The sequence below is a fragment of the Trachurus japonicus genome, chromosome 22, assembly GCF_045865225.1.
Source record: "Trachurus japonicus isolate A0001 chromosome 22, Traja_1.0".
Classification (NCBI taxonomy): domain Eukaryota; kingdom Metazoa; phylum Chordata; class Actinopteri; order Carangiformes; family Carangidae; genus Trachurus; species Trachurus japonicus.
Genome location: NC_140928.1, coordinates 6,980,246 through 7,000,392, shown reverse-complemented (window position 1 = coordinate 7,000,392; position 20,147 = coordinate 6,980,246). Strand labels below are relative to the sequence as shown.

At 41.4% G+C, this 20,147-nt stretch overlaps 1 protein-coding gene across 1 annotated transcript in view; it reads left to right on the top strand.

The window, feature by feature from the left end:
• Positions 1-20,147, top strand: part of galnt16 (UDP-N-acetyl-alpha-D-galactosamine:polypeptide N-acetylgalactosaminyltransferase 16) — a 47,750-nt gene that overhangs the window by 19,060 nt on the left and 8,543 nt on the right. The window contains exons 5-10 of the mRNA XM_085768335.1: positions 1,506-1,571; positions 6,311-6,432; positions 14,483-14,570; positions 14,983-15,067; positions 16,527-16,630; positions 18,331-18,457. Coding sequence (XP_085624461.1) covers positions 1,506-1,571; positions 6,311-6,432; positions 14,483-14,570; positions 14,983-15,067; positions 16,527-16,630; positions 18,331-18,457 — 592 coding nt within the window. The remainder of the gene's footprint in view (positions 1-1,505; positions 1,572-6,310; positions 6,433-14,482; positions 14,571-14,982; positions 15,068-16,526; positions 16,631-18,330; positions 18,458-20,147) is intronic.

Here is a 20,147-nt window from a genome sequence, read left to right as displayed (position 1 = left end):
CTACTTTATATTCAGATCATGCAGTCACATGTGTGTACATGTATTAAGTATGCAAACACTTACTTATGCATATGCACACACACACATACATACACACACATGCAGAGATGGACTCACAATCTGGCTGAAAGTATACAACATCTGCTCTGTGGGTGTGACCCATGACTTTGTGCTGCTCTTCATTTCACTACGCACACACACACACACACACACACACACACACACACACACACACACACACACACACACACACACACACACACACACCAGCTGTCCCCTCTGTAGGACGCTCCTGCTCTCGCATGTACTGCAGCTTAAATCCAAACAAACAGGTTTGTACACACAACAAATTTAATGAAACAGGATTACAACTTGTCATGCTCGCTTCTGTCAACATACGGTTATATACCGACACTTGGGAGGGGGGGTTGGGGAGGGGGTCTCCTTGATCTACCCACAATCCCTTAGCAAGATCAGACTCACTCTCAGCTGCTAATGTTAATCCTCTCAAGGGTGTGTGTGTGTGTTTGCGCGTATGTGTGTGTTTACCTGTGTTTGTGTGCGGACTGTGCCAGATATCACTAATGTAGAGAAAGGCGGTGGATGAGGAGGAATCGGCTTCTCGCTGGGTGGGTTTGTTTATGGAAAGTGGATTCTGAATTTGATTATCCAGTGAGATGAAGCGCTCTTGTTTGAGCATTCAGTCACTCTGATAGATTCACTTTCGTGTGTGTATGTGTGTGTGTGTGTTTATATGCGTCTCTGATTATTCACAGCAGTGTGATGGAGCACTGCACTGCAAAAACTCAAAATCTTTCCAAGAATATTTGTCTTATTTCTTGTCAAAATGTCTCATTTCTAGCCAAAACTCATCTCTTTCCACTTAGAATAAGACTCATCACCTAAAAATTTACTTGTTTTTAGATAATTTCACTTGTTTCAAACTAATTTTCACTTGAAATGAGTAGAAAAATCTGCCAGTGGAAGCAAGTTTTTTGTGCTTGTACTACTGTAATAAGGAAGAAAAACTCACTCCACTATCAGATTTTTCTACTTATTTCAAGTGAAATATGCTTGAAAGAAGTAAAAGTGTCTAAAAACAAGCTACTTTTTATGTGATGAGTCTTATTTTAAAGTATAATGAGATTTGTTTTGACTAGAAATTACATTTTGACTAGAAATAAGACCAATATTCTTGGTAAGATATGTGAGTTTTTGCAGTGTGATGGATGTTGTATTTCAACGTGATGCGCTTAGGTCATATTGTACTGCAGTGTCACTGGCCTCCGCTGAGTGTGTGTGTATGTGGTTGAGTGCCCATGTTTATGTGTGTTTAAGTGCTCTGAATTGATCTGAAGTGTGGGAGTGTGTGTGTGTGCATGGTGACGGAGTGTGAGTGTGAGTGCGAGTGCGAGGCGAAGAAGAGGAGAGGAGAGATGTTTTTCTCAGTGTGTGTTCTGCTTCCACCATAATAACATCCCATCTCCTCTGCTCTGCTCTTCCAGCTGAGGACTGCCAGCTGCTCTCCCAGATCCCCAAAGTGCGCTGCCTGAGGAACGGCAGGAGAGAGGGTGAGTGGAGGGAGGGACGGGTGAGACCGGGGAGGCAGGATGGATGGAGAGGGAGGGCACAGATTGGCTTGATGGAAAACAGCCTGTGTGTCTGTTTTTAAAGCCATTGAGATAAATAGTGTCCTAGATGAAGAAGAAATAAAGGGGGAAAAAAACATTCATTTGCATTTTAAACTAAGTGAATTTAAGAAATGCATCAAGAACTGTTGGTAAAACAAGGAAAATAAAAGTGAAACATGAATTAAAATTGACAGGACATATAGTTTGTTTCATGCTATTACAATAGAGAGGGTTAGGGTCAGTTGTTTTTTTATAGTCAGTGATAAAACTGTGAGAAATATTAAACACTAGTGAGAGTGAAAGGTAACGAGTCTCAGCTTCACTCAACACAAAATTACCCCAAAACTACAATCTCCTAATACGTCAGAACAGCATCCGGAAAAGAGAAACTTTAAAGTGGAAACACTAAACACACATCCAGTCTCATGGTTAATACAATACAATGCATATTTATTTATATACAGTAGCACATTTAAAAATACAACCCGAGTTGACCAAAGTGTTGTACGATATAAACACACAAGTTATAACAATAAAACTAGATGGGATACAGGTAATGTACAATAAAAACAGACAATTAAACAATACAATAGAAGTGAATATCAAACCTAAAAAGCCAAGGAAAAGAAGTGTGTTTTAATAAAGACTTGTGTTTGTGTTACTATTTATATTCAGTACAGGGTCCAGAAGTGGATAAATAACCATATATAAATATTGCACAAAGACATACACAGTGAATGTAATGAATGCACGGTCACATCCAGGTGGAGTGGTAGTTACAGTCATCAGACACAGGTTTCTGAATTTGCATTAATTCGATCTCTAGATTAGATTAAATCCGACCCACGAAACAAAAGTTCAGCCAAACTAAAAGTAACTAAAAAGCATCAGTGTTAGCGTTGGTTGGTTTGTTTGTTTGGATGCCGAACAATAAACTCCTCTCACTCAGGTTGCTGCCTGTGTGTGTGTGTGTGTGTGTGTGTGTGTGTGTGTGTGTGTGTGTGTGTGTGTGTGTGTTGCTGCTTTCGCTGCTGCAGACTAAAGACTGTGTTTGGGTTTACGAACCTCATGCTGACAAAACACGAGCATGTTGGATTCAGGCCAGTGGTTCCCGACCGGCAGCTGAGTCACATGAGCCAGGAGCTCAGGTTGTGTTCACTGTGGAGTAAACAGGCAGGTCACATGTGAATCTTTTAACTGGAGCTACTGTAGTGTTCATTATTTATCATCGCTCCTTCGTTACAACTCATTATTTCTATAGAGCAGGTACAAATGTAAAGGGATAGTTCAACGTTTTGGCAAATTGGTTTCCCTCATCAAACTCATCAAATACACAATCCAACAACTCCAAAATGCTCTGGAGGACAAGTTGTGACCTGCACATTCACCACGCTATCAGATAATAACAGAACGTTGTTTTAGAGGTAAATGCAGAGACTGCTTGCGGAAAAACTGCCCTCGACAGGAATGCGCATCAGTGGTTTTGCATGAATTTACCTCTAAAACAACTCTGTCTGGTAACATTCTGTTATTATCTCATAGCGTGGTGAATGTGCAGGTCACAACTTGTCCACCAGAGCGTTTTGGAGTTGTTGGATTGTGTATTTGCTGAGTTTGATTAGGGAAACCAAGAAATCCCATGAGCCTCCGTAGCGTAGCTCTGAGCAGCTCGCGGCTCTGCTCTGCCGTTCTAAAAATAACTTGCACCAACATAACTAACCTATAACTAAACTATAGGGATTATGGCAATGGGTCAATTTGCCAAAATGTTGAACTATCCCTTTAACTCAATGGCTCAATCAAGTAGCTAATTTAAACATTTCCGCATGTTCCTGTTGTATTCAGTGATCCTTGAAGTTGGAATAAAAACTCTTCAGATAATGAGATGCGTCTCTTTAATTAACTCTTGATGCTGCAAAAAACAAAAAGAAATTGTGAAGAGACAATTAACCTCCTCCACAGATCGCTGTGGTCTATTGAATGCAAATTACTGTGATTGTAGACAAACTTTTGATGAAGATATACTCACCCTCGCTGCCTTATTTTTTTAACTTGATCTCTTTTAAAATAGATTCTACCCCCAGCTCCAAATTAGCACCTTTTTTTTTCCTGTTGTTTTTTTTTAACAAGCAGTGGAGAGAGGAGAGTGGAGGGTGGTTGCCAGGGCAAAAAGCAAGATGCAGATTGGTATCTACAGTACTTCAGACTAATCCAATTAACCGGTTTCATTTCCAAAGGCCGATTGTTCTGTAGCTTCTCCAGCTGAAGTCAGATATAAATATCTCAAAAACAGACGGTTTCCCTCTCAACAGATGAATAACTTTTAATGAGATGAGGTCGTTAAATTGCTCCACACAACAACCGACTGGAGTGGAGATGCACTTCATACTTTTGGTTTGCTCTGCAGTGTGTATTTCTAATTCCTGCAGACAAAAGTGAGCCGGTCCAACCCGTCATCTGTAAACATCAAAAATCAAATATCAACAGTTTCTCTCCGAGGTTTTTCAGAGACGCTAAATAAACGATAAAATAAGGAGGAACCTATTGAAACAGCCAATGTTTCTGTCAACACGTTACCTCAGTGCACTGGAATGCAAAGCGGCCGTCTGGAAAACTTTCCTCGGCGTTCCCTCCACCTATACACGGGATGGGATACACATACCTGAAGCAACAAGCTCACACCTGCTCACGTGTTGGAGGCAAGAAATAACAATCAAATTAGTAATAGACAAGTAAAAGCACAGGCAATGAGTGGGCAACACCAGTTATGTGACTGTGTTTTTTATCTTTTAAAGCAGAAACTTCAGCTGTTTAGCATTTGACTTACACAAAGTTGGTTTATAAGGAGAGCAGAGGCTGAATTTTAGTTCTAACATTTGTAAAATTGCTAAAATATATAAGCTTAACCCTGAATAGAAAAGTGCATTCCACCAGTTTTATGCTTCAAACAGGTCTCAGGTCACGTACTGCATATGTATTAAAAAAAAAAAAGTTGTATAAAGTTGTAAAAAAAGCCTCTTGTGGCTCCAGAGGGAGTTGTGCACAATCTGATAAACTGAGTAGGATGAAAACCGTGTGAGGAAAATCTGACAGTCGGTTTGGGCTGAAGGTTGAAATAGTAAAAGAGTTTGTCTTCCTTTGGGTTGTATTAAGAAGAGCAATGTCGACACCAACCAGGGCAGAGAACAGACAGCGTCTCTGGTTTGTCTTCACACGTCTGACAGTGTTGTAGAGGTGCAAGGGCTTGGTGTGTGATTGTGTCTTTTATTAGACCAACACATGTCCATACCTGTCAAACTCACTGCTGTTTTTTTTTTTATCCAGTCCAATCCGATCCATTTTGTGCTGTACAGTAAAATAAAAACCACAAAACATAATAAAAAGACAAAATATAAAGATAAAAGACACAATAAAACATAATAAATAAATAGGCTGTCCAACCCAGATAAAATATCTGTGCACATAAAATCAACAACCTACGTAGTGTGAAAAGCTGAGAATCTGTGTCTAATATGAGCTGGTTCAAGTTTATTCATACTGTCCGTCCAAAAACAAAGTCACACACTAATATTTAGATGGATCGCCTTTAGTTTTGATTACGTTACGCATTCGCTGTGGCATCACTTCGATAAGCTTCAATGTCTCAACATTTATTTCCGTCCGGAGTTGCAATCATTTTAAAAAGATTCTCAGTGGAGTTCAGGTCTGGATTCTGGTGTCACATTGGACCACATTTCTTCCTCGAAGATGATGGTTCCCCACTCTCCTTCCAGTTTTTAATAATGCGTTGGACAGTTCTTAACCCAATTATAGTAGATTCATCAATCTCCTTAGATGTTTAATTTGCTGGTGCCAATAATTTGACCCTTCTGAAACAGATTAACATCTTCTCCATGACCACAGGATGTGTCTTCTGTCATGTTTGTTTAAGAAATGAGACTGTTACAGGGTTAAATAAGTTGTTGCAGCTGAAACATAATCATCCATGCAGTAATTATCAAATGGGAGGCTCTTAACTATTAGCTTAGGTTAAATCCAAGTGATGACTTTTCTTTTTTGGACGGGCAATGTAGTTTAATTTATAGCGCATCTTTCAGAGTGACAAGGTGCATCACAGAAAAGAAAAATTAGACAGAAATAATGCAATACAGGTCATAAAAAAAGACATAAAAACAACTAGAACAGAAATGTGAAGGTGTAAAGAGCGTGATTTCCAGAGTTCAGTTGTTCTGATCACGAAGGTCTTGGACACAGTCTCCTTCAGTTTGAAGCCCGGAGTGAGAAACAACCAGAAAACTGCTGCAGCAGCTCTTTATGTAGCGACAGGTACCTGACTGTGCAACTGGACCAGGGTTGTATTAGCCATTAAAAAGAGACGTTAAAGAGACAAATCATTTTTATCTCAGTTGCAGACAGTGTGCATGAGTTTTCCCTGTCAGTAACTTTTCCAGTTCTCCTGCAGAGAGCTGAGGAAAAGTCACTGTGACAAGTAAATTTGTCTCTGACATGTTAAATCAGCACGAACAGTGACCCTGACCGTGTGCTTCGGTTTCATGGCAGCGTTTTTCTTTTTGCAACACCTCCGTCCAATGTTGAATGAAGTCCAGTGGTAGTTTCACACTCTAAACTTTCCTTCCCGCCCTGTGTTTGTGTGTGTGTGTGTGTTTTCTCCCCCTCAGGTCTGATCCGATCACGTGTGCGTGGCGCCAACACGGCCTCGGCCTCCATCTTGACCTTCTTGGACAGCCACTGCGAGGTCAACGCCGACTGGCTGCAGCCGATGATCCAGCGAGTGAAGGAGGTAACAGAACAGAGCAGGCCCACGGGGCTCGCAGCAGCAGCCTGTCGTCATTCACACCCTCCAATTAGACCGCTGTTACATGCAGCAGCTCACTTTCTCTCTCGCGCGTCTCGCTCACATATTTTAGAGGTGGAACATTTGCTTTTTTTGCCCCTGCGATTTAACGCTACAGGGGGAATTTGCTCCTTTTCAGGGCCCGTTTTATTGGCCGTGATGTAATACGTTGGCATCGTATATTGTTAAGTAAACACTCAATTTGTTCAGCTGAAGATTTTAGTCATTGTAGACCAGATGTCACACTCTTGCTTTGCCACCGCTGGAAACAGTGCGGTGCCGTTTTCCACTTGATTCTGGAGCGTTTTACCAGATTAGGTGGTCTGTGTAGTGTTGTGTGTACAGTGACAGCATTAGCTCTGGCTCCAGGCTGCATGCTGCATGGGCTCTTTCTCATGATTTTTTTTTTTCAATGCGGTGGGAAGACTCTCCTCATTCACCACCGCATCCTACAAATTAAATTATGCAGCCCCACCGGGGGACACTCACACACACATGAATGTTTCGCAACTCAGAATGAAAATGTGCACAGGATAAAATGCTAAAAAAAACAACAAAAAAAAACAGCTACTTGCAATCATCAGGGGGATTTCGCCTCTGTCATTTTTAATTTATTTGGTATTTTCAAGGGTTTTCTGGCTGTCAGTCCTCATTGCCTCCCTCTAAAAGTCTGCTTTTCTGTTTCACTTTAACATAGTCGCACAAGTGAAGCGCACGCAGAATGCAAATGCATGCATCCACAGATTATATATAAGAGGCTGCAGAGGCGACTGCTTTGCACTAACTGAGACTCTATGAGGCTCTGGCGTGTTGATAAAGAGAGATGTAGCCGTGGAGAGAGGCCTGAATCACTCACTAATGACTGATCGAGTGTTGCTGGCTCTCTCCTCCCTCCCCTGACGTTACAAACCTGCACAGCACAGCTGCTCCCCCCCAAACTCTGCTGCCATCCCCCCATCACCACCGGCCAACACTCACTCCCACTGACTCTGCGTCAGGAAACTGTTTCATCTCGTATTTCTCTTTCTCAGTGATGGCGTCTCCTCTCTCGTGTTCATGCTCCCACTACAGTCTGACACTCAGACTGAGCGACTGCCTCCGCTCGCTGCGCCTCGTTTCTCCACAGTCCGCTTCTGCTTTTAAGGCGGCGCTGCCACTGAATCAACCGCCTCAGTTCAGTTTACAAAGACCTCAAAAGAGATGAAAAACAACTTTGTTCATAAACAACTAACTCATTTATCACTTTTTGGGGAGTTTTCTCTGCTTCTTCGTCTTCCGTTCTCTCAATCCAGCAAGAACATACTTCACACAACTCTGCCTTTTAATTAGAGAAGTTGCTCATCTTTGTGGATGATACTTTTTTTCAGTTTTTTTTGCAGAGCATTAGATGAGAAGACTGATATGTTGCTGGAGCCAGAAGCAGGTTAGCTTAGCATAGTGTTAAGACTAAAAGCAGAGGGAAACAGCCAGCCTGTCTCTCCTTTATAATCATAATCACATATGCATCATCATGTCAGTCAAGTCTTTTAACCAAAGCCTAAAGACTGAGGTTAAAGTGGCTGATTATTTTTGGTGAAAACCTAGTTTGTGGTTGGATTAAATGTAGAGTGGCTGCTGCTATGGTGGATTTCTGCTCCCTTCAGATACAGCTCCCACTTCTTCCAGCCTTTATATTAAACAACATTAACAGTCAACAATACAGTAGTTCCCAACCTGTGGGTCTCAGCCCCCTGGTGGGGTGTGAGGATATCGCAAGTCAGCTATAAAACATCACAATTTTAGTCCAAAAAAGATACTAATACAACAAATAACACAAAAATCTTGATCTCTGTTTTATTCTAGGATGATGTGGGCCACTAACATGTTTTAGGTTTTCAGCATAGTGAATAGTGTATGAGGCAAGAACGGGGTCAACATTTGCCACTACAAATAGTTTGATAACCGCTGGTCTAATGAACGTAGCTTCATGTCGTTGCATTGCTTAATCTTTCAATCTAACTCTGACAAGAACAAGAAAACATGCGACTCAAGATGTTGAACTGTTCCTTTAAAAGTAGAAGAACGAACTTACAGTGTAGAAAGTGCTCAGTCACCTTGCTGAAGGACAAGCAAGGCGAGGACTCTGCAGCTTGTTCGCAAACAAGAATCCAGACAACTCATTCAGAAACACTGCATGCAACAAAACTCATATTCAGAAATCTGAATGTTTTATTCAGAAGAAGACTCTACACGCTGCGAGTGAGTGTGAGTGCGTGCACATTGTCTTTTTTCCGTGCGCTCGCCCTCCTCGGCTCTGGGCTGCTCTCTCTGAATCATCCGGCTTGCATTACAGCCTCTGCCTGTGTCTGGCGGCAGAGCTCGGTGTTAACGCTGCTGCACCTGGCTTCACATTCATTAATCCGACGCTGATGAGGGGTCGCCGTCCAGTATGTTCTTAAATCAACATAATGAGGCTTTCTATTAGAAGAGCAGCCTAAAAAGAGGTGAAGTTAATGAGTAATTAAGCAGGAATAATGAGACGTCGGTCTGCTCACACATGTTGGGGGATTAGAGCTGAATCGGTTATTATGGGGAAGGTGCGTCCCATAATACCCAATTTCTCCTGCATGGTCATTGTCTGACTAGGTTGAGGTGATATTTAATACTTTTAGCACCTTAGGGAGAAACTGCTGGGAGAAAGTGCTGGAGGTAATCTGCAGCAACACTTATTGTACACGCTCCTCATGTAAAGAGGAGATAGAAATGAGCAACATCAACCTAATTCACACGAAAAGAAGAGTGTTCCCCGGTTCGAATCCCCAGTCGGGCAGACCTTTCCTGCATGTCATTCCCCCTCTCTCTGCCTCCCCCTTTCCTGTCTATCTCACCGTGCTATCAAATAAAGGCAAAAAAGCCAAAAAATATACTATAAAAAAAAAGAAGAAGAAGAGTGTAGACTTTTAGAAAAACATGTGCTTTTTCTCCTTTCTGCTCCTCTTAAAGGGATAGTTAACCCAAAATTCAAATTTCACTCATCTACAGTACTCAACCTCATGTCGACTAAGGGCTGGGAGAATTTTCCTCTGTCCTCCGTGCCTTCTCTGAGTTACGGGGGGCTCCGCGCAGCCGTATTTGTCCATATAATGGTTGTGAATGGTGCTCACTTTTCTTCGTCCAAAAAGACACACCAAAAAACATCCAAATACCTCCATACTGCTCGTCCGTAATGTCCCTCTTGTATTGAAGCCCCGACATGAGAAATTGTTCCAAAGAAAATTAAATAAGTCAAAATTTTAGCTTGTTTGTAGCGGAAGCTCCCAGTGTTTCAATTTCTCATGTTGGGGCTTCAATACAAGAGGAACATTACAGACGAGCACTATGGAGGTATTTGGATGTAAAGGCACGGAGGACTCTGAAACTTCTCCCAGCCCTTAGTCGACATGAGGGTGAGTAGATGATGAGTGAAATGTGAATTTTGGGTGAACTATCCCTTTAATACTTTCAGCACCTTAGGGAGAAACTGCAAAGTGCTGGAGGTAATCTGCAGCAACACTTACTTACACACTCCTAATGTGAAGAGGAGCTAGAAATGAGCAACATCAACCTAATTCACACGAAAAGAAGAGTGTAGATTTTTAGAAAAACATGTGCTTTTTCTCCTTTCTGCTCCTCTTAATCATCTTGAAACCCAATCACCCTCTCATGTTTATCCTGGGACGTGGCTCCAGGGTGGGAACCATTTGTCTAATAGACCAAAAAACAATTAGCATTTCAGATCAGAACATTTCTCAGAAGCTGCCACGGCTCTTGGAGCAGAAAGTCTCACTGATTATGTGAAAACGAGTGAGTGCCAAAATGTTTTGTACTGTAGGCTGATGTTAGCATGAGATCAAACACAAAAACAAAAGAGAGAGAGAGGAATTTAAATATCGCTAGTATCCGTGAACTTATCTTGTTGGCTGTTTATTTTAATTACAGCGAGACAGGCCTGTCGCCAGGGGTGGAGGAAACACATTGGATGTGAGAAATAATATTTTAAAAGTGAAGTTATAAAGTTGTATTGTAATAGTACAATTAGTAGACTGTATCAAAAGTAAAAGTATTGAATTATGTAGAGAAACAAGAATTTAAACCAAGGGGTCTGTGGGCGGAAAGAAGTTTAGATTAGTTTTTTGTTTGTGCAGTTTTTCTGGGAGTGGTGACTTCCACACAGTCTGTAATATAGCGGTGGTGGGGCAGGGACAAGAAAAAGGAAAATGAAATAAAAACATCATGATTCCCACTGTGAAAGTACATTATTGAATGCCCCGTGAGGGACGACCTGTGAGGCCAGAGCTGGATCAGCAGGAGGCCGTGGATTCAAATTATTTTTGCCCGAGGATACAACATAACAAAATCTGACAAAAGCAAAGTGACAGCATCCAAAAAGTGTCTGGATAGTCTGCATTAAGCTACAGAAAATCAAAATACGGAAGCTTACTGTAGTAGAAATACTGCAGAACCGTAGCCTAAATTAGCCCGATCTCGTAGATTTGTCGCATTTTGTCTCAATTGATTCGATTTCTCCCTTAATCACTTCAAATAATAAATGTTGGGATTAAACTTTATCCACAGAAAAGGCATCGGCCGCCTCATTTCTTTTCTTACACACAGAAAAAAATCCTGCATCTTCTCCACAGAGTGTGGGCAGCAGAGGTCTGGCTCTTGATCTTTGACCCCCAGCTGGACAGTGTGTCCTCTGTTGGTCCGTTACTCAGACACAGATGTGACATTACTGTGTGATGAAGCAAAGGAACAGAGACCCCCCCCCCCCCCCAACATGTCACATGTCGTGTGTGGAAATTATGAAACCAGGGTCAGTGAAACTCATGTTGAATTACAAAAGAAGCCTTTTTTTTATTCTCTTCTACAGTTAATGACTTCGATTTTGTTCCATTTCATGTAAATCAGTGTCTGTTCCTGAGCCTATATGTTGAATTTTGCAGCAGGAAATGAATCCTAAATTCTTTTATCATGAAAAGTGGATGCATTTAAGAGACTAAATCACAGCACTCTCACTCTGTAATAAATTCACAGTCAATAAAGAACAAAAGAGAGATGGAGAGATCATCAATGACATCCATTTGGGAAGTGCAGCCTCCTCATGCATTACGGAAATCACAGAGGCTCATTAAAAGCCCAATAAATGTCTATTGCTTAAAGCTGTTGAGAGCATCACTTTCCAAATTGCTCTCTCTCTCTCTCTCTGGCAGAGTGGCATCTCACACTCTTCCCCCGCATTTTTTGGTGCAATGAGCACAAAGTTCAGGGTGGGTTCAGTTTCTGAGCAGAAGAGAGGGACGGCACTAATTGGAAACCGTGTCCCCAATGTTAAGCTGTCCCACTACTACACAAACACGCACACAGATGATGCCTCATGGGCAAACAGCGGTGTTGGCACAGACGGGCTTTCACAGACAGACAGATGCAGGCAACGCACACACACACACACACACACACACACACACACACACACACACACACACACACACACACACACACACACACACAGCGTCTATCAACCATCAGCAGCTCTCTCCCCTGCTGTGTTTACTCTCAGGTTTGTGTTACTTGTGCAGCAGGAGGTTCAGAGTTCGTTTCTCGTGAGTTTATCTCCACTATATGAACTGTGGAGAGAGCCAGGAAGTTGTGCACAGTCACATTATAATACTACTGTATATCCTTTATGTTGTTCTGATTTTCCTCAGCCTTACACATGAAACATTCACAAACATTCACAGAAACAAATTTTTTTTCCCGTTAACAATCGATCGTCATCTTATCAAAACCATACGATCCAAACAGGCAGTTAATCATCGAGCCTGTGTTGCGTCACATCGTCCACTGGGAGACTGAGCGACCACACAAAGTGGTGGTGCAATATTTAATATTCATCAATTTGCACTCCAGACTCACAAAAAAGAGATCTTGATTAATCTGTTGAACTTAACCATGTTGAGAAAGACTCAAGTCTGATTACAACACTGTTCGATAAAATGTTCTGGCATTAGCGCGTTGTATCTTTTCTCATCTTTTAACGTGAAATTCTTAACGTAAAATTTCTAAATGCAAAGTGTTATGTCAAGTAAAGTCAGGAAAAGAAGCAGATTACACACAAAATTGTTGTTAATATGATTTTCTGCACATGAACATACTAGATTAACTATGCACCAACAGTTGATTCCATGACTGCTTTAACATGTCGTGAAATGAAATTGATGAAAAATCTGGACTGCACCATAGAATAGATATTATTTTTATTTTTTTATTATTTTATTGTTTATTTGACGAGGACAATGCACATTAATGAACAATTAGTGACGCGCACATCACGTCATGTAAATATGCCAGGTTTAGTCAGATAATAATAGGAAGCTACCTGCGTAAGTATAAGAAAAAACATACAGTAGTATTAGCAGCAGTTACAACAATAAGAAAACAGATAGCAACCTGCATACATATAAAATAGGACAGAGTACTAGCAGCAGTTATAGCAATAGAAAATAAATGTGATATTTGCATTCATTTAGATTTTAGGAGATAGTTACCATGACCGCTGCTGCAGAAAGATTTGATGTAAAGCAGCGATACTTGTTCATGCTGACTCTTAAAAAACAAAAGTAATGCTGAGCTCTCAAACCTCTTTCGCTTCTCTGTGAAGTTTTAATGCAACATCAAATTGCAGGGGGGATAAAAGCCGAGGCTGACGAAGCTTTTGATCCGACGTGGTAAAATAAAGGTAAATAGAGAGATGGTTGTGGTTGGTACGGTGACGATTTTCATACTGACATCTTCACAGCAAAATACAATATAATTATCTACATCGACATCTGTCAAAACACTGACTGAGATAATAACACTGTTGGCACTGGATGAAAAGTCAGAGGACTGTGAAATCTGTTGATATTCATCCTCCAAACACTGTGAATGAAAATAAATGTCATGTCAGTCCATCCAGTACCTGCTGAAATTATTTTTCAGATCAGATCAAAGCGGTGAACCGACCCACTTTCTCATGTCCTAATACTAAAACTATTATAAAACACACTGACTTTCACAACTTTTATTGCTTCCATCCGTGCAGAGGGAGCATGTACTGTATATACTTGTAGGAGTATTAGATGTTTAAAGGGATAGTTCACCCAAAATTCAAATTTCACTCATTATCTACTGACCCTCATGTTGACTAAGGGCTGGGAGAAGTTTCAGAGTCCTCTGTGGCTTCTCTGAGTTACAGTGGGGCTCCGTGCAGCACTGCATGTCCATATAATGGTTGTGAATGGATACCACTTTTCTTCGTCCAAAAAGGCGGAAGCTCCCAGTGTTGCTCTGCCGGAATCTCGCACGATTTGCGGAGCCGTGAACTGGGTGTCAATGCAAATCGCGCAAGATTTGGTCGGACCAGGAAGAGCAGTGCTGGGAGCTTCTGCTACAAACAAGCTTAAAACATAGACTTATTTAATTTTTTTCAGAACAATTTCTCATGTCAGGGCTTCAATACAAGAGGGACATTACATACGAGCACTATGGAGGTATTTGGATGTTTTTTTGGACGAAGAAAAGTAAGCTCCGTTTGCAACCGTCATATGGACATGCAGTGCTGCACGGAGCCCCGCTGTAACTCAGAGAAGGCACGGAGGACTCTGAAACTTCTCCCAGCCCTTAGTCGACATGAGGGTGAGTAGATAATGAGTGAAATTTGAATTTTGGGTGAACTATCCCTTTAAAGCGGTGAACTGACCAACCGGCATCACCGTCCCTGGAGCTATGCCAGTGTTGTGCATTTCATGATTACCTTACCCACTTTCTCATGTCCTAATACTAAAACTATTATAAAACACACTGACTTTCACAACTTTTATTGCTTCCATCCATGCAGGAGCACGTACTGTAAATACTTATAGGAGTTTGAGTATGAGGTGTTTAATCACGTCTTGCGAAGTGTCTGAATGGTAATGTGTCTTCTCCTCCCATGCAGGACCATACGCGTGTGGTCAGCCCCATCATTGACGTCATCAGCCTGGACAACTTCGCCTACTTGGCTGCCTCCGCCGACTTGAGAGGAGGTCAGGACGCGCAACACAAATCATCACGCAGAGAAACACTTATAATAACACACAGCTGTGTTCGGGGAAAGCCCCTGTTTCACATTCACAAGCCCTCGTTGTGTGACATCACAACGCTTTGCCAGATCAAGCTCTGAAACTTTTGGAAAATGGATTCAAGTCAGTCAGGGTGTAAAGTTTAAGTGGAAATAGAAAGTTTTCCTTCAAGTGTAAAGCAGATTTTACTGTGAGGACTAGTAGTTATGATCGGTATGAGCGATGGAGCCGAAGCCAGGATGAGCAGGATACTCCTCGTTGTCTTCTTGGCGGCGTCAGATGAACTGATGTCTGGACAGAAGTGGTTGTAAATTTAACTGCTGGATTTGACATGCCGTCTCACTTGTGCTGTCTTTTTTATTCCTTGGTCTTTCAGGATTTGACTGGAGCCTTCACTTCAAATGGGAGCAGATTCCCATCGAGCAGAAAATGGCGAGAAGTGACCCCACGCAGCCAATCAGGTAGCTGCGTCCACAACACTCATTATCATTCCTCTTCCTCCTCTTTCACGGAGCCGTAGTGTTGATTTACCAAATTGGAAGAATCATTAATAACATATATTTTATTAGGAGAAACGTACACAAAGAAGTCAGCACACACATCTAAATCCAACAAGGCCCAAAAACACAAAGAACAAAAAATGAATTAAACGGTTCACACACTGCAGGGCTCTGAGTGTGTCATGCTCTTAAAGGAATAGTTCACCAAAAAATGAAATGCAGTCATTATTGACTCACCCTCATGCTGATGAATACTCCGGAGTAGTTTTTTATTCCTCAAAGTGCATCTGGAGACCCGGGAGGCCGGTTCGTAGTCCAACGAAAATAGCACCCGACACAAAAACATCCATAAACTACACAAAAACCTTGTAATATTCCTCCTTACTGCTCGTCCACTGCAATCCAAGTGTCCTGAAGAGATATAGTCCAGAGTTTACTGGAAACAACGTAATTTAGGACATTTTTACAGCCTAAACAGTCCTGTATTTCGAGTAAACTCTGGACTATATCCCTTCACGACACTTGGATTGCAGTAGACGAGCAGTGTGGAGGAATATTATAAGGTTTTTGTGTAGTTTTATGGACTTCTTTGTGTCGGGTGCTATTGACTCTCATATAAGGATTACGTTGGACTACGAACCCCCCCTACTGGGTCTCCAGATGCACTTTGAGGAATAAAAAACTACTCTGGAGTATTCATCAGCATGAGGGTGAGTCACTAATGGCTGAATGTCATTTTTTGGTGAACTAGTCCTTTAATGTGATCATGTGATGTCATGATACATTATAGACAAGATAAAACAAAACACCATACTTGACATATTTTTTATTCATCTTTATTTCTTGCAGTGTGGTGTAGTTTAGGATTTAATTTGTAATACGTTGGATCATTTCTGACAGGAGTATGATTTTTCTTTTTGTTTCTTGTCTCGTAATGTATCATGACATCATGTGACCACATCACGTGGGTATTTAAGGCGTCTTGTAAGTCTGATGACGAACATGACGCTGGAAACGTCATTTTATTAATAAATTCTATTGAGCATTGGAGCCGTGCGGCGTGCGAACCATTTAATTATTTTATTGTTTATATACTTTATTAGGAAATATTATGTATTTACTAATGTACTGGAAAAATGACTGATCCTAGAAGACAGAAAGGTCATATGATCAGCAGCTGGGTCTGTGTTATTACAACCCCTCATCGGCCATCTCTCTGTCCGCTGCGTCTGTTTCCTGTGGAACAAATAAATAAATGGCAGCGGTCGAGGAATCCAAACTCCGTGACTTATTTTGACTTGTCGTTTTCCGATGGAAATAAATCACACATTGAAGTGTGTCGAGTTCATCTGCAGAGTTAGAAAGCTTATCGTCGTCTTCAGGCTTGTAAAAAAAACTCACCCTCCCCTCCTCTCTGCAGGACTCCCGTCATCGCCGGCGGGATCTTCGTCATGGACAAGAGCTGGTTCAACCACCTGGGCCAGTACGACACCCACATGGACATCTGGGGAGGGGAGAACTTCGGTGAGTTCGCACTCACTCATGATGATGAACTATCACTCGAATCAGAATAATGTGACTTTTTAGTAATTCATCATCCTCCACAGACGTCCTACACTCTGAGTCTTTAAATAAGTACAATTGATTTCAGAATTTATCCTCTGGCATTTTCTAAAAAAGCTTTAGATTAAAGTCACTTATTTAAAGGGATAGTTCAACATTTTGGCAAATTGGCCCATTGCCATAATCCCTATGGTCATAGCAGTAGGTTCGTTACCTTTAATTGTCGGTGCAAGCTATTTTTAGAACGGCGGAGCAGAGCCGTGAGCTGCTCAGAACTATGCTACGGAGGCTAATGGGATTTCTTGATTTCCCTCATCAAACTCATCAAATACACAATCCAAAAACGCTCTGGTGGACAAGTTGTGACCTGCACATTCACCACACTATGAGATAACAACAGAACGTTATGAGACAGAGTTGTTTTAGAGGTAAATACATGCAAAACCACTGATGCACGTTGCCTTCAGGGACAGTTTTTCAGCAAGCAGTCTTTGTATTTACCTCGAAAAAAACAACAACGTCTCGAAACGTTCTGTTATTATCTCATAGCGTGGTGAATGTGCAGGTCACAACTTGTCCACCAGAGCGTTTTGGAGTTGTTGGATTGTGTATTTGATGAGCTTGATGAGGGAAACCAAGAAATCCCATTAGCCTCCGTAGCGTAGCTCTGAGCAGCTCACGGCTCCGCTCCGCCGTTCTAAAAATAGCTTGCACCGACAATTAAAGGTAACGAACCTACTGCTATGGCTATAGGGATTATGGCAATGGGCCAATTTGCCAAAATGTTGAGCTATCCCTTTAAATAAGTGACTAGAAGATCACACAAGTTATCTCTAAACGTAAATAACATCCATAAGGGAGAATGGATTTGACCTGGATTCACCTCCATTACTGTGCACAATGAGGAGAATAATGTTCTGTCCCATTTAGTGTAAACTAATAAAGAGTCTCTTGTGTTTACAAGAACACTGAATCATTTATTTCCCGAAAATTATGTTTATTCAGGGGTGAAGAAGTGTGTGTTTATTTGTCACAGTGACCACTTTGTTTGTTTGAGAAACACAACTGTTTCTGTTGACTGAAAAGGTCATGAAGTTAAACACATGAGTGATAATGAAATGTTCAGAGTTAAGTATCAGGAGAGGGAATTTTAACTTCATACTTCAGATTAAATCATCCATTTTGCATTTATATAGATCTGTCTTTCAGGTGTCTCTGTAGTAACAGTGTATATTTGCACTACAACTTTTACTTTAACTGTTTGTCATAATGATGGTGCTTCACTTTACTGTGTCTTAACTCCCTGTATTTAGTCGTGTTGCGTCCTGTCTGACTGCAGAAGCTTTTAGATGCTGCACAGGTCCGTCCTGCAGTATCATGGGTCTGAGCTACAAAATGCCAAACGTGTCCTTGGAATTTGCAAGAAGGCAGCAGCAGCAGAGCATTAACTCCTCAGCCACAGCAGATTTCATATCGATTTACAGATTACAGTGATGTGCTGCATGAAAAAAAAATGTAGCAGGTGAACATGACCAGGCTGAAACTGGGACAGTGCAGGGTAAAGAGTGTAATTTAGAGACAGACAGACAGACACCACCTTTAGATAACTACATGTCTTGTCTTCATCCTCCGTGTCTTCCCTCCCTCCTTCCTTCCTGCAGAGCTTTCTTTCCGGGTGTGGATGTGCGGAGGAAGCCTGGAGATTCTTCCCTGCAGCCGCGTGGGGCACGTGTTCAGGAAACGACACCCGTACGACTTCCCAGAAGGCAACGCTCTCACCTACATCAAGTGAGTGGGTCGACATGGACACACTGCACAATAAAACAGAACAAAAATCCCAGCTGCAGAGATGGTTGATGATCTTTTTAGTCTTTAGCCTTAAAGGGATAGCTCAACATTTTGGCAAATTGGCACATTGCCATAATCCCTATAGTCATGGCAGTAGGTTCGTTACCTTTAATTGTTGGTGCAAGATATTTTTAGAACGGTGGAGCAGAGCTGTGAGCTGCTCAGAGCTACGCTACGGAGGCTCATGGGATTTCTTGCTTTCCCTCATCAAACTCATCAAATGCACAATCCAACAACGAGACAGAGTTGTTTTAGAGGTAAATTCATGCAAAACCGCTGATGCACGTTCCCATTGGGGACAGTGTCTGCATTTACCTCTAAAACAACTCTGTCTGGTATCGTTCTGTTATTATCTCATAGCGTGGTGAATGTGCAGGTCACAACTTGTCCACCAGAGCGTTTTGGAGTTGTTGGATTGTGTGTTTGTATTGTGTATTCCCATTAGCCTCCATAGCGTAGCTCTGAGCAGCTCACAGCTCTGCTCCGCTGTTCTAAAAATAGCTTGCACCGACAAATAAAGGTAACGAACCTACTGCTAAAACTAGGGATTATGGCAATGGGCCAATTTGCCAAAATGTTGAACTATCCCTTTAAATATGAGCCACACAGCTCAGCTCAGAGTGAAGCGAAGTGCTTGAGCAGGAACATTTCACGCTTTTCACACATTTGGACCAGGGAGCGACAGTTTGAAAAGTCATGTAATGTAAAAACGGTGAACCGCTCACACCTAAAAATCCTCTCGCTCATGATTAGAGGTTTTGAAGATGTCGACGAAGATCTGATCGGCAGAACAGGAGTCGACCGGGAAATATATATTATATGCAGTTAAATCAGCTCAAGATTAGCAGAGATATTACACGTTATTTTTCTGTTTCTTCCATGAGATCATTGTATCTCATCCTCTTAACGATGTATTATGAATGAATGATTGAATGAATATTTTATTTTTGTGTCGTGTCACCATTGTGGCCCATCCCATACGGGATTACAAGACACATTTACTAAGAACATCAGAAACTAGACAATCCTCCCTGTTGGCATTACCCGCCACACAAATGTACATACGACAAATACATAAAATACTTAAGACTACTAACAAGATTCATCTGTATATACAATAGCTCTTCTTCTCATTGCCCTGGCCTTTTCGAGATATGAAGAAAATGCAAATATATCAAACTGAAAAAGACGCTTCAGCTTCTCCACGTCATCCAGACTCCTAAGCAGTGAACTACCAAGCATCCATTAGTAAATGAAATCTGTGCTAAGTATTACAGACATACATATGTTTGTTTGTTTTTTAGTTTAGCAACAAACAAAAAAAAGTGAGTTTATAGAGTGTTTTCAATAGAGAAAAGATTCAACAGACGAATCAAAACTGAGCTGGGAGCCACTTTATTCTGTCCTGAACACACATTTACCAGCTGTACACACACATATGGATCTAGTTTAGTTTAAAAATCTTGTATTTCTCACAGTCCTAAATCCAAACCATCCAAATCTTTTCACTTGGAAACACACTTCAAATTCCTCATGGAAGTGTTTGGGGTTTTTTTTTCTGTTTGTTTGTTTATTGGTTTCTGTGGCGTCTGAGGTTCTGCTGCTGTGTGCGACAGTCAGACAACCAACC